Source organism: Chrysochloris asiatica, unplaced genomic scaffold, assembly GCF_000296735.1.
Source record: "Chrysochloris asiatica unplaced genomic scaffold, ChrAsi1.0 scaffold00057, whole genome shotgun sequence".
NCBI classification, from domain to species: Eukaryota; Metazoa; Chordata; class Mammalia; order Afrosoricida; family Chrysochloridae; genus Chrysochloris; species Chrysochloris asiatica.
This window is the reverse complement of record NW_006408575.1, coordinates 5,165,176-5,175,021: the sequence shown is the minus strand read 5'-3', so window position 1 is coordinate 5,175,021 and position 9,846 is coordinate 5,165,176. Positions and strand designations below refer to the sequence as shown.

The window sequence follows — 9,846 nt, the reverse complement described above, 5'->3', positions numbered from 1 at the left end:
TGATAGTTTACATGGGAGAACATTAGTTTTACATTCATTCTATAGTATATCATTTGATTGACTCCAGATATTTTGACATTTCATTATAATATTTGACTTTGTCTTCTCTAACTGACCTTTGAAATTTTCTGTCCAGCTCTTGTACCTCTTCATTTCTTCCATTTGCTTTAGTATCTCTACGCTGGAGAGCAAGTTTCAGTGTCTCTTCTGACATCCATTTTGATCTTTTCCTTCTTTCTTATATTCTTAATGACTTTTTGCTTTCTTCATGTATGATATTCTTGATGTCATCCCACAACTCTTCTGGTCTTCAGTCTTTAGTGTTTAATGTATCAAGTCTGTTCTTTAGATGATCTCTAAATTCAGGTGGGATATATTCAAGGTCATATTTTAGGTTTTGTGGACTTGTTTTCATTTTCTTCAGCTTCAGTTTGAATTTGCATATGAGTAAATGATGGTCTGTTCCAGTCTGCCCTTGGCCTTGGTTTGACTGATGATATGGAGCTCTTCCATCGAGTGATAGCCCCTTTGGATAGAGTTGAAGAAAATGTGGAACAAAACTCAAAATTATAAAAAAAAAAAAAAAAAAAAAGAAAGAAAGATTGCGCTTACTGGTCAGAAAGAGACTGGAGGAGCTTGAGACTATGGCCCTTGACCACCCTTCAGCTCTAGAATAGAACTCAGCCTCGTGGCTCAATTTTCAGGCAAATAGTAGATAGGTATATAGGTGGGAACAATAACACTAGTAAGATGTGCTCACCATGGAATGGTCAATCATCCCAAATCAAAAGGGCAACATGTACCTAAGGACAAAATTGAGAAAGGTTGGGATAGTGGGTGAGATGGAAATAGGACCCACAGGGAGGAAACAAGATGTGTGGAAGGGATTGTATTCATTGAGATGGAACAAAATATATGAATATACATTGTTTAATATAAAACTGATGATGTTGTCTTTACATATTGACTCAATTCACAATAAAAAGAAAGAAGAAAAAGAGATCTATTTGACCAAAATGCAACTCTTGAATGATACAGCAAAGTGCTGAGAGGTGTTTTGGGATAGAGCAACTTTGTAAGTACTCTTGCCTACAACTCCGTCCCAGGCCACCTGAAAAAACCTTACCACAGGCCACCTGAAAAACAATGTATCTTCCCTTCTTAAAGATCACTGATATCTACTCTAGAAAGAGATTTCCTAATCACATTACTTTATATGCATTTGTTTGAATTAAGAAAATTTGTTATAATTTTATTAAAAGAATTTTTGAATAAAAATTTAGTTCATTAAAAAAAAAAGATTACCTCTTTGTAATTCTATAATACAGTTGTCATAACCTTTTGTGCTAACCTCTGCCCTGAATGTAACAGGTCCAACAGATCCTCTCAGAAGCCACGGTTTTGATTGGCCCTTTTGTTTTTGAAGGCACCCTGATGAGACTAAGATAAGTGTATTACTGGGATAATGTGGATGTAGTCATCCACGAATCACAGGGACATATTTAAACAAATTTCATTTGCAATAAAGTTGTACAATTATGAACTGGAATAGTAGTAGCAATAGTTTTTTACTTATTCTCATAGATGTCCACAAAAAAGAATTTATAGGAATACTCACTGTCATAATACTGAAATACTACTAAAAATTATAAATAACCTGACAAGTTCACTGATCAGGACTGACTACATAAATATAGCTTACCTAGTCTCTGTGAGATTATATGACAATGAAGAAGAGTAAGAAAAAGCCAGATGGACCAATATGGAAGGCACTGTCAGGATAAAAATCAAGGCAGATGAACAATGTATAGAAGTTAAAAAATCAAAAGCACATAAAAGAAATGGTGTATTTCTCTGAAGCAGACAGGCCAATCAGACACAACGGTTACTGAGAAGAGGGGACTATGTGGGGTTCAGGATCTACTTGAGTCACATGCATTTTAATGAGTATGTATTTATGAGTTGGAATCCCTGGATGGTACAAATGGTTGACATACTTGACTGCTAACGGAAAGGCTGGAAGTTTGAACCTACCCAGAGGACACTTGGAAGAAAGGCTGGGTGAACTACTTCCAGAAAATCTGCCATGAAACACCTATGGAGCACACTTCTACTTAGACCACCTGGGGTCAGAACGGAATGGACAGCAACTGATGAATTAGTTATGTAATTAAATTAAAATTTTTTTTTTGTAAATTCTGCTTTTTGGCACCTGCTCTCTTTTTCCTTTAACAAATCTTAGCCAAATGCATTGTTCTTTTCATGACCAATAACTGCATCTATAATTTTAACAAATTACTATTCAACTGGAGATGGTAAGGTATTATGTTACCTAAATAGGTAAGAAAAATTTATTTCTATTTTAATCTTAATATTTTTCTCTACTTTCCAAGTCTATGTAACAATCATGCAGAAAAAAGACCAAACCAATTATCTCTATGGGGGTGATTTTGCCCCTTAAGGATCAGGTGGCAATAATTTTGGCCCTCAGGGAACTGGAGATACTTTTGGATGTTCTAGTTGGTAGAGCCATCTAATGTGTAGAGAAATCTGTTTGACATCCACTTACAATGCATAGAACAAAGACTTACTGGCCTACAATATCAATAGTGCCAAGGTAGAACAATCCTAATCTAAATATTTAACACACAAGAAGCATACTAAGTGGAGTCCTGGTGTGATGCTGTAGCTAGCATAAGCACTCGACTGCAATGTCAGTTTGAACCATAAGGTCAGTGGTTCAAATCCACCAGCTGCCCTTTGGTAATCCTATACAGGGTCATTATGAATCAGAACCAACTCGACAGCACTTAACAACAACAACGTACTAGTTATACTCCAGTTGTGTTGTTTGTTCCTTTGACTGTTGAGTGGGGTGGGAGAAGAACCTAGTCTCCTACCTGAACAATGAACTGGTAGATCATGACCAAACTGACCAGCATGGTGACGTTGGCCAATAAGGAGAAGATGGACAAGGCTCGAAGGTTCCTGACAAAAACCAGCAACACCAGGAAGGGCAGCAAGGTGAGCATATACAACCGGGAGTCCATGGTGGGGGTTAGAATCACGGTTTCATTGTTGTGGCAGTTGTTGGTGGTCGCATTGGCTGCTTCTATCACCTACAGTGAGAGGAAGAGGCAAAAAGAGGAAAGGCTATTCAAGTGACAAAGGCAGTGGGCTTCCCACTGGAAGACATTCCTAACTGGGGAACCCAGTGTGTAAAACAGGCCTCCTAGAAGTCCGTGGCCAGTGACCTTCCTGAGTATCATTAATAAACCAATTATCTGCGTGGAGTTTGGTTGTACCCTGCCTAAAGACAGAAGGAGAGACATGACACTTTGAGACTTTTCTAAGTCCTGAGGCTTTAAATGAGAATTAAGCAAAAGACACTTTTATGTAAAGTGTTAAAATCTTAATTCTTCTGTTCACCTAAACTGAAATTCTAAACTGAAACTCCATTCATCCCCTGCCATTCTTCCTTTTTTCCCCCAGGGCCCCCTACCTGTTTAAAGTTGTCAGCCAAGAAGACAAAATATACACAGCAGAATCCCAGCTGCGTGACAATCAAGAAGAAGTCCACCATGTGCCTAAAGATGGGAAAGGAAGGAATACAAAGATCATTAGGGGAAAGGGAGACTTTCAGAGGGACAAGTGTCCATAACAGAGCTTTCTCCCAAGTGATCACCCCCCAGGTGACAAAGATAAGACCACTAGGTGCCACTAGTCTGGAGTTTCTGGAGAAAGGTGAGGCAGAAGCTATCTGTGTAGTGTCCAGGGACCCCTCCCTTGCTTCTTGTGTAGAACTCTTGTGATGTCAAAGAATCCCAAGACTGGGGTAAACAGAGCAAAGCAGAGCACAAACACCAGGACCACTCTCCAGCCCCTTGGTGTCCTCCCTGCCCACCTACCCCATTCCACCCATTTATCTAAAGCTACAGGGAACCCTCCATGTGACAGAGTAGGAAGTGGTCCCCTCACTCTCTCTCTCTCTCTAACTCGGGTTCAAGAGTCAACCCACTCTCACATAAGTACACAGAAACAGATGTACCCAAACACATTGCTGGGTGAGGCACTGTTCTAACAACAACAGCTGGTAACAACCTAGAGGGTCATCAAAAGAAAAATGGTTAAATTATAGACCATTCTTAACTGGAACATCATACAGCAGTTAAAAAGAATATGTTACATCTATATGGATTACCAGAGAAGAATGCTAAGACATTGAAGGGGGGGGGGCGAATAGCAAATATCAAAATAGTATGCATAGTATGGTTAATTTGTATACAAAAATATAAAAAAATGAAGAACTGGTGTATGTTTCTTTATATACAGAAAAGTCTAAAATGATACGCAGGTAACTGTGACTGATACTTTCATTTTATGCCCTTCTATCTTGTTTGATTTCTTTTTAACCATGATTACCTTTTACTAAAGGATAGAAGGGTGGGAAGGAGGGAAGGAGAGAGAAGTAAGAACAGGAAGGGGAGGAGGACTAGACAGGGTCAGGCAGGAAGGAAGGACCAATTAACCAACGGATCTAAGGTGGTCACTGGCAATCCGGCTTCCCCCAGTCACAGAACATAATTTTACTGAAAGAATTATGTGACCTGCATCCAGATGAATCAGACTAGGAATGAAGTTAAAAATATCTTTTAAGACCACAAAAAAGGAACTTCTCTAGAAAAATAATCACATTGTTGTAATGTGATTCAATGAGGAGGAGAAGAAGGGAAAAAAAAATGATTCAGTCCTTGATGATACTAATTCTTTGTGGCTAAATATAACATTTTCTCAAGTAGGAAATAAAAAATAGAATGTTTCCTTCTAGGCATCTGAAAAATTACCACAGAAGAAATTTCCACATACTCCCTACTTTCTCTGTACTTTCATTTCACCTAACAAACGTCTCACTCTCTTGTTCCTGCTCTCTTCAACTTCTCCTTGAAGCGCTTCTCATCTGGCGTAGTCTAACAACATGATCCTACAAGTTTCTTCTGCTCTGAGAGCCAAGCATGCAGTTCTAACTCCTGACACTCTCTTCCCGCTGGTGTATACTATGCTGGCTTGCATGGTTCTCTAGTTCCCACACAGCTCTATCTTTACATAGATTACTGGCCCCTGGAAGATGAGGGCCACTATTTTACCTCAGGGAATCCTGCTCTCCCTACACCTAGATTTGTTTTGTATCATTCATGAGACAAAGTTTAAAACAGTTGCTGAATAAATTAAATATAATCACTGATCAGAGACTGTCAGAGCTAGAGTGGCCCTTGGAGATTTTCCAGGCTAGGCTCTTTGTTTTACTGATGAGGAAACTGAGGTCTAGACCAGAGACAGAGAGGTCACACAGCTTATTACCTGCAGAGCTGAGTTAGACTATAAGCCCACTGAATTAAACAATGCATTTTCCACTATTATACTATCTCCCACATCTTACCTCTCTGTCTGAAGGCTTCCATATTGGGAGGCCCAGCTGAAATGAAAGAGGAAACAGTTACCTTCCCCAGTGGGCGTGGTTCCGGAGCCAGGAGCTGGGGCTAGATTCTAGCCCATACATCACTGTATCCCCATAGTCCACAAAGGGTTTGTTCAGTCTGGGAGGCAGGGAAAGAAAGAGGAAGAGCAGAGTGTATAGCTTAGAAAATGACAATGAAAAAACAAATAGGCCAGTCCCCCAACTGTCACCCTGGAGATACCACTCAGAGTCCTGTATCTACTGCCTTCAAGGATCTTAAGTGTTAAGCCAACAGGGCAGTTACTCTTGTTATAACCAACCACCACCTGGTGGAATCATTCCAGTGGGGTAAGTATTCCAAAGCACAGAACATCAGAATGTGGTCTCTATCTTCTGAACTTTCACAGATAACAAGTCAAAAGAAGAAGACACATATCTACACACACACATAAATCCCTAGGGAAAGGCTGTTGTTGTGCTATTGTGTGACATCGAGTCGGTTCTGACTCATAGTGACCCTGGTTCTGAGAGAGGCTGCTTGGTTTGAACTGCCGACCTTGAGGTTATCAGTCCTTTGGTTTATCCTATAGCAGTGCTGCAGTAACAGGCAGCTGTCTCCGGATCGTCTGCAGAACTCAGGAGTGATCTGTGAACATGGTCACTTTCAGTGTTGGGGAGTGAACACAGAAGGTCACTGGAAACGTGGCTCTGAGGACTCTCACCTGTGGCAGAAATGGTGAGCACATTTCACCAGGATCCCCATGCAGTGCACAGCCACGATGCCCATCACCAACAAGCTGAGAGGACCCATCTGGAGACAGGTTATGTGGAAAAGTGAAGGAGAGATAAGCAGGTAGAATTAGAAGTGAGCCCAAGGGAGACTAAATTGACAAGTGACTAAAATAAGACATATTCTAGGGGCAGAAGGTCTAGGCACAGCACTGTTACTGTTGTTAGGCACCGTTGAGTTGACTCTGACTCTAAGAGACCCCATGCAACGGAGCAGAAATGCCTTATAGGGTTTCCTAGATTGTAATCTTTACAGAAGGTGATCACCAGGTCTGACCTTCTGGTTAGCAGCAGACTGCTTAGCTGCTGCACCACCTGGGCTCCTTCTGTACAGTACTCAGAAGTGAAAGGTGACCGTGGCGCATGCCTGTGATCATACATGGAACATATATGGGCACTCTCTGAACCCAGCATGACTTTAAGAGAGGTCTATTCTGAGAGTGTCACTGGAGGCTGCTATGCCTCTTGGGAAGAGCAGGCTGGCTGAAGGGGGTTGAGGAGGAGCAATGCCAGATCTACAAATGTAGAGCTCAGCTAAGGGCTGTTCGCATCTCTGAACTACCTCCCAGTCTCAGAGAAACCCGAATGGCTCTGGAGATGAGGTATTATTGGCAGGAAATCATAAAAAGAAGTAAGATTCTGACGGTTGGCCATGTAGGGACGGGGCCTGGTAGGACAGTGTAGAAAGTCAACAGATTTCCGTTACTATAACTATTACTGATGGAAACTGCTTGCATCATTTTAAGTGCATTCTCCCTGCTGAAAGTAAGCTCCAGGAGGGCAGGAATCTTTGTCTTTTTTTCACTGACAGATATTCTAAGAGTTTAGAACAGTGCCAGGCACACAGGAGACCCTCAATTGCTGTTGTTGTAGCTATGTGCCGTCGAGTCACTTCCGACTCATAGCAACCCTGTATAGGCTTTCCAGAAGCGGCTGGTGAATTTGAAACGACAATGTTTTGGTTCAAACTGGCCTTGAAGTCCGGTGCATTATCCTACAGTGCCATACCAGGAATCCACTTAATAATCTAATTAAACACACACGCAGAATCTACTTTTTAAAATTTGTCACCACATTTCCCCTCCATGGATAAAGATCCTTACCAAGATGCCTGCATTTTTCACCGCCAGAGGGAGCCCCAGAAGTCCTGTGCCAATATTGCCTTTCAACAGGTGGATCAAGGTCTGGAACCATCTGAGTTAGAAAGAAGTTAGGCACAGGAATGTTAATAATAATAAAAGCTGACATTTCTACACACTTAGCATTATGCTAAGTGTTTTTATACATGATGTCATTTAATTCCTACAAGAAACCCTTAGGGTTGATACAGGGTTAACAGCATTTTACATATGAGGAAGCAACTTGTTCAAAGTCACATACCTACTAAATAGCTGAGCCAGCATTCAAACCCAGTTGGTCTGACCCTAGAGTTCACTCTCTGAAACACCATGCTGTAAGCCTCTGCTTTCCTGTATCATTTTCGATCTTGTGAGATTAGCCCAAAAGGACAAAGGGTTTCTCTTATGCACCCTTGTCCTTTTCTGTACCTAACTGAACTTGGTTCCAACCACAGAATTGGTCGCTGTAATGACTCAGATTTATACTGCAGCAGAGATGACAAACTTAACTCGGAAGGCTCAGCGCTGGTGTAGGAAAGTTACAGGAGACATCAAATGTCAAGCCCCCAAACCCTGGAATAGAAAGTTTTATGCACAGTGTGTAGAGTGGAGGTCACACAGTACTACAATGGATCGGAAGTCCCCAGAGGACTTTGTTGTTGTTTTTTTTTGAAGTCGAATGCCATAGCATCCCAGGCTTGGAAAAATCCTCTGCAGACAGTCATCTCATGCATCCTTCTGCCTGATGCAGATGTTTCTCTTTTGCCTGTTGTACTCACTAAACTGTAACATTTCCACATCCACATTTTCTTTCAACTAGTATGCTCTCCCATGCATAAAGTACTGCGCTAACAACAGTGGTGGCCACAAGTATGAATCAGACATGGATTTCTAGAAGTTACTGTCACAAGGGAAATGTGGCATACACATCACGTTCCCTGCCTTCAGAAGTGCTCAGGTGCAGTGTCCAAGGAGAAGGGAGACACGTGAGGCTTTAGAGTGCAGGAGAGACCAATGGAGGAAAGCAGAGGGTGACAAAGACACTCCAGACAAACGGAGGCCTGGTCACAAAAACATACAGAGAAACGTGGGGCATAACCAAGGAAGAGTGCTTGGTTTAGTGGCTACTTAGGTGAGTAAGGAGTTGCCATTGTTCCCTGTAGGAATGGGAACACATCAGACGACTTCAGCATCTTCTATCCTCTGTTACCTCAGGAAGTTATGAAATGCGCAAAATGCAGTACATCACTTTGCTCTACATCACAGACTCATTCTAGATTTGGGCCCTGGCTCTGCCTGGAATTTTCCTGTACAAATAACCTAAATCCTTCCTAATGCATGCTTACCCACATCTCTTCAAATCTGGACTTCAGTAGAAACTGAAAGTGAGTAACACCGGTTCCTTATAAGGGCTATAAATAAGATCCACTGTATGTGTGGAAAGGAATGTTATTTTCAGTACTCTTTCTCCTTCTTCCTCTAGAAAGAAAACTTCTTGACCTTCCTACTGTCCCCTAACTTTTCAGGAAAGATCAAGGAGACCATGTTGAATCTGGACAAGAAGAGGTTCGGTGCTCTCCTGGACTATGCTGAGGAAATAGCTTAATGACCTTGTGAGTCCAGGAGCAGCTTTCATTATCAGCAGCCAGTGGCCAGGAGATACTGGGCAGCATGGGAGCCTAACTAATGTCTATCCTGGCAAATGTTTAATTCACTGAAGGGCAAAGGTAAGCACCATGCCAAACCCACCTGCCTACCAGAACCTCCCCAAAAGCCCCTGAGCCCAGCTCCCGCTAGGTATGGCTCTGTGCTAAATCCATACAGCAATCCTCTTCCCTTCCCTCTGTCATCTCTGGCTCACCTGGAATCTCCAGAGTCCCTTCAGCTCTCCAACACCAGGACTCTTGGAGATTGGCCAAAATTACTCTTTCTAACTGAGCAACCCAAGTTAGTATATCCAAAATGTCAGAGAGTCACAAACCAACTCCAAGGATTGCAAAGCCCTAACTTACAGAGTGGACTCTCCTTCTGAAAAGATAGGGGCTATAGGGATGGCAGATCTCTACAGTTACTTTATGCTCCAGGTCAGAATCTCTCTTACATTTTTGTTTCAAGATACCTTTAAGCTCTTAACAATTATTGAGGACCTTATATAGCTTTTACTAATGTGTATTATATTTGCTACTGGTGTTGTTAAGGGCCATCGAGTCAGTTCCAACTCATAGCAACACTGCACAGGCTTTTGAGGAGCAGCTGGTAAGTGTGAACTGCCAACCTTGTGGTTTGCAGTCCTGTGCTTCTGATGCTACAGTGTCACACCAGAAGTGTATGGTGGTGGTGGTTATGTGCCATGGAGTCGGTCCAACTCAAAGTGACCCTGTACAGGGTTTACGGGGTTGTAAATCTTTACAGGAGCAGAAAGCTTCATCTTTCTCCCATGGAACAGCTGGTAGTTTCGAACTGCTGACCTTGAGTTTGCAGCCC

General features: G+C 42.0%; 1 protein-coding gene across 1 annotated transcript in view; it reads right to left on the bottom strand.

Annotated features, from left to right (window-relative positions):
• The window catches only part of SLC36A1 (solute carrier family 36 (proton/amino acid symporter), member 1), a 62,459-nt gene that overhangs the window by 29,370 nt on the left and 23,243 nt on the right, over positions 1 to 9,846 (bottom strand). Inside the window, exons 3-7 of the mRNA XM_006863896.1 lie at positions 7,348 to 7,438; positions 6,178 to 6,266; positions 5,499 to 5,594; positions 3,503 to 3,587; positions 2,901 to 3,119 (exon numbers count right to left, since the gene is read on the bottom strand). Coding sequence (XP_006863958.1) covers positions 2,901 to 3,119; positions 3,503 to 3,587; positions 5,499 to 5,594; positions 6,178 to 6,266; positions 7,348 to 7,438 — 580 coding nt within the window. The remainder of the gene's footprint in view (positions 1 to 2,900; positions 3,120 to 3,502; positions 3,588 to 5,498; positions 5,595 to 6,177; positions 6,267 to 7,347; positions 7,439 to 9,846) is intronic.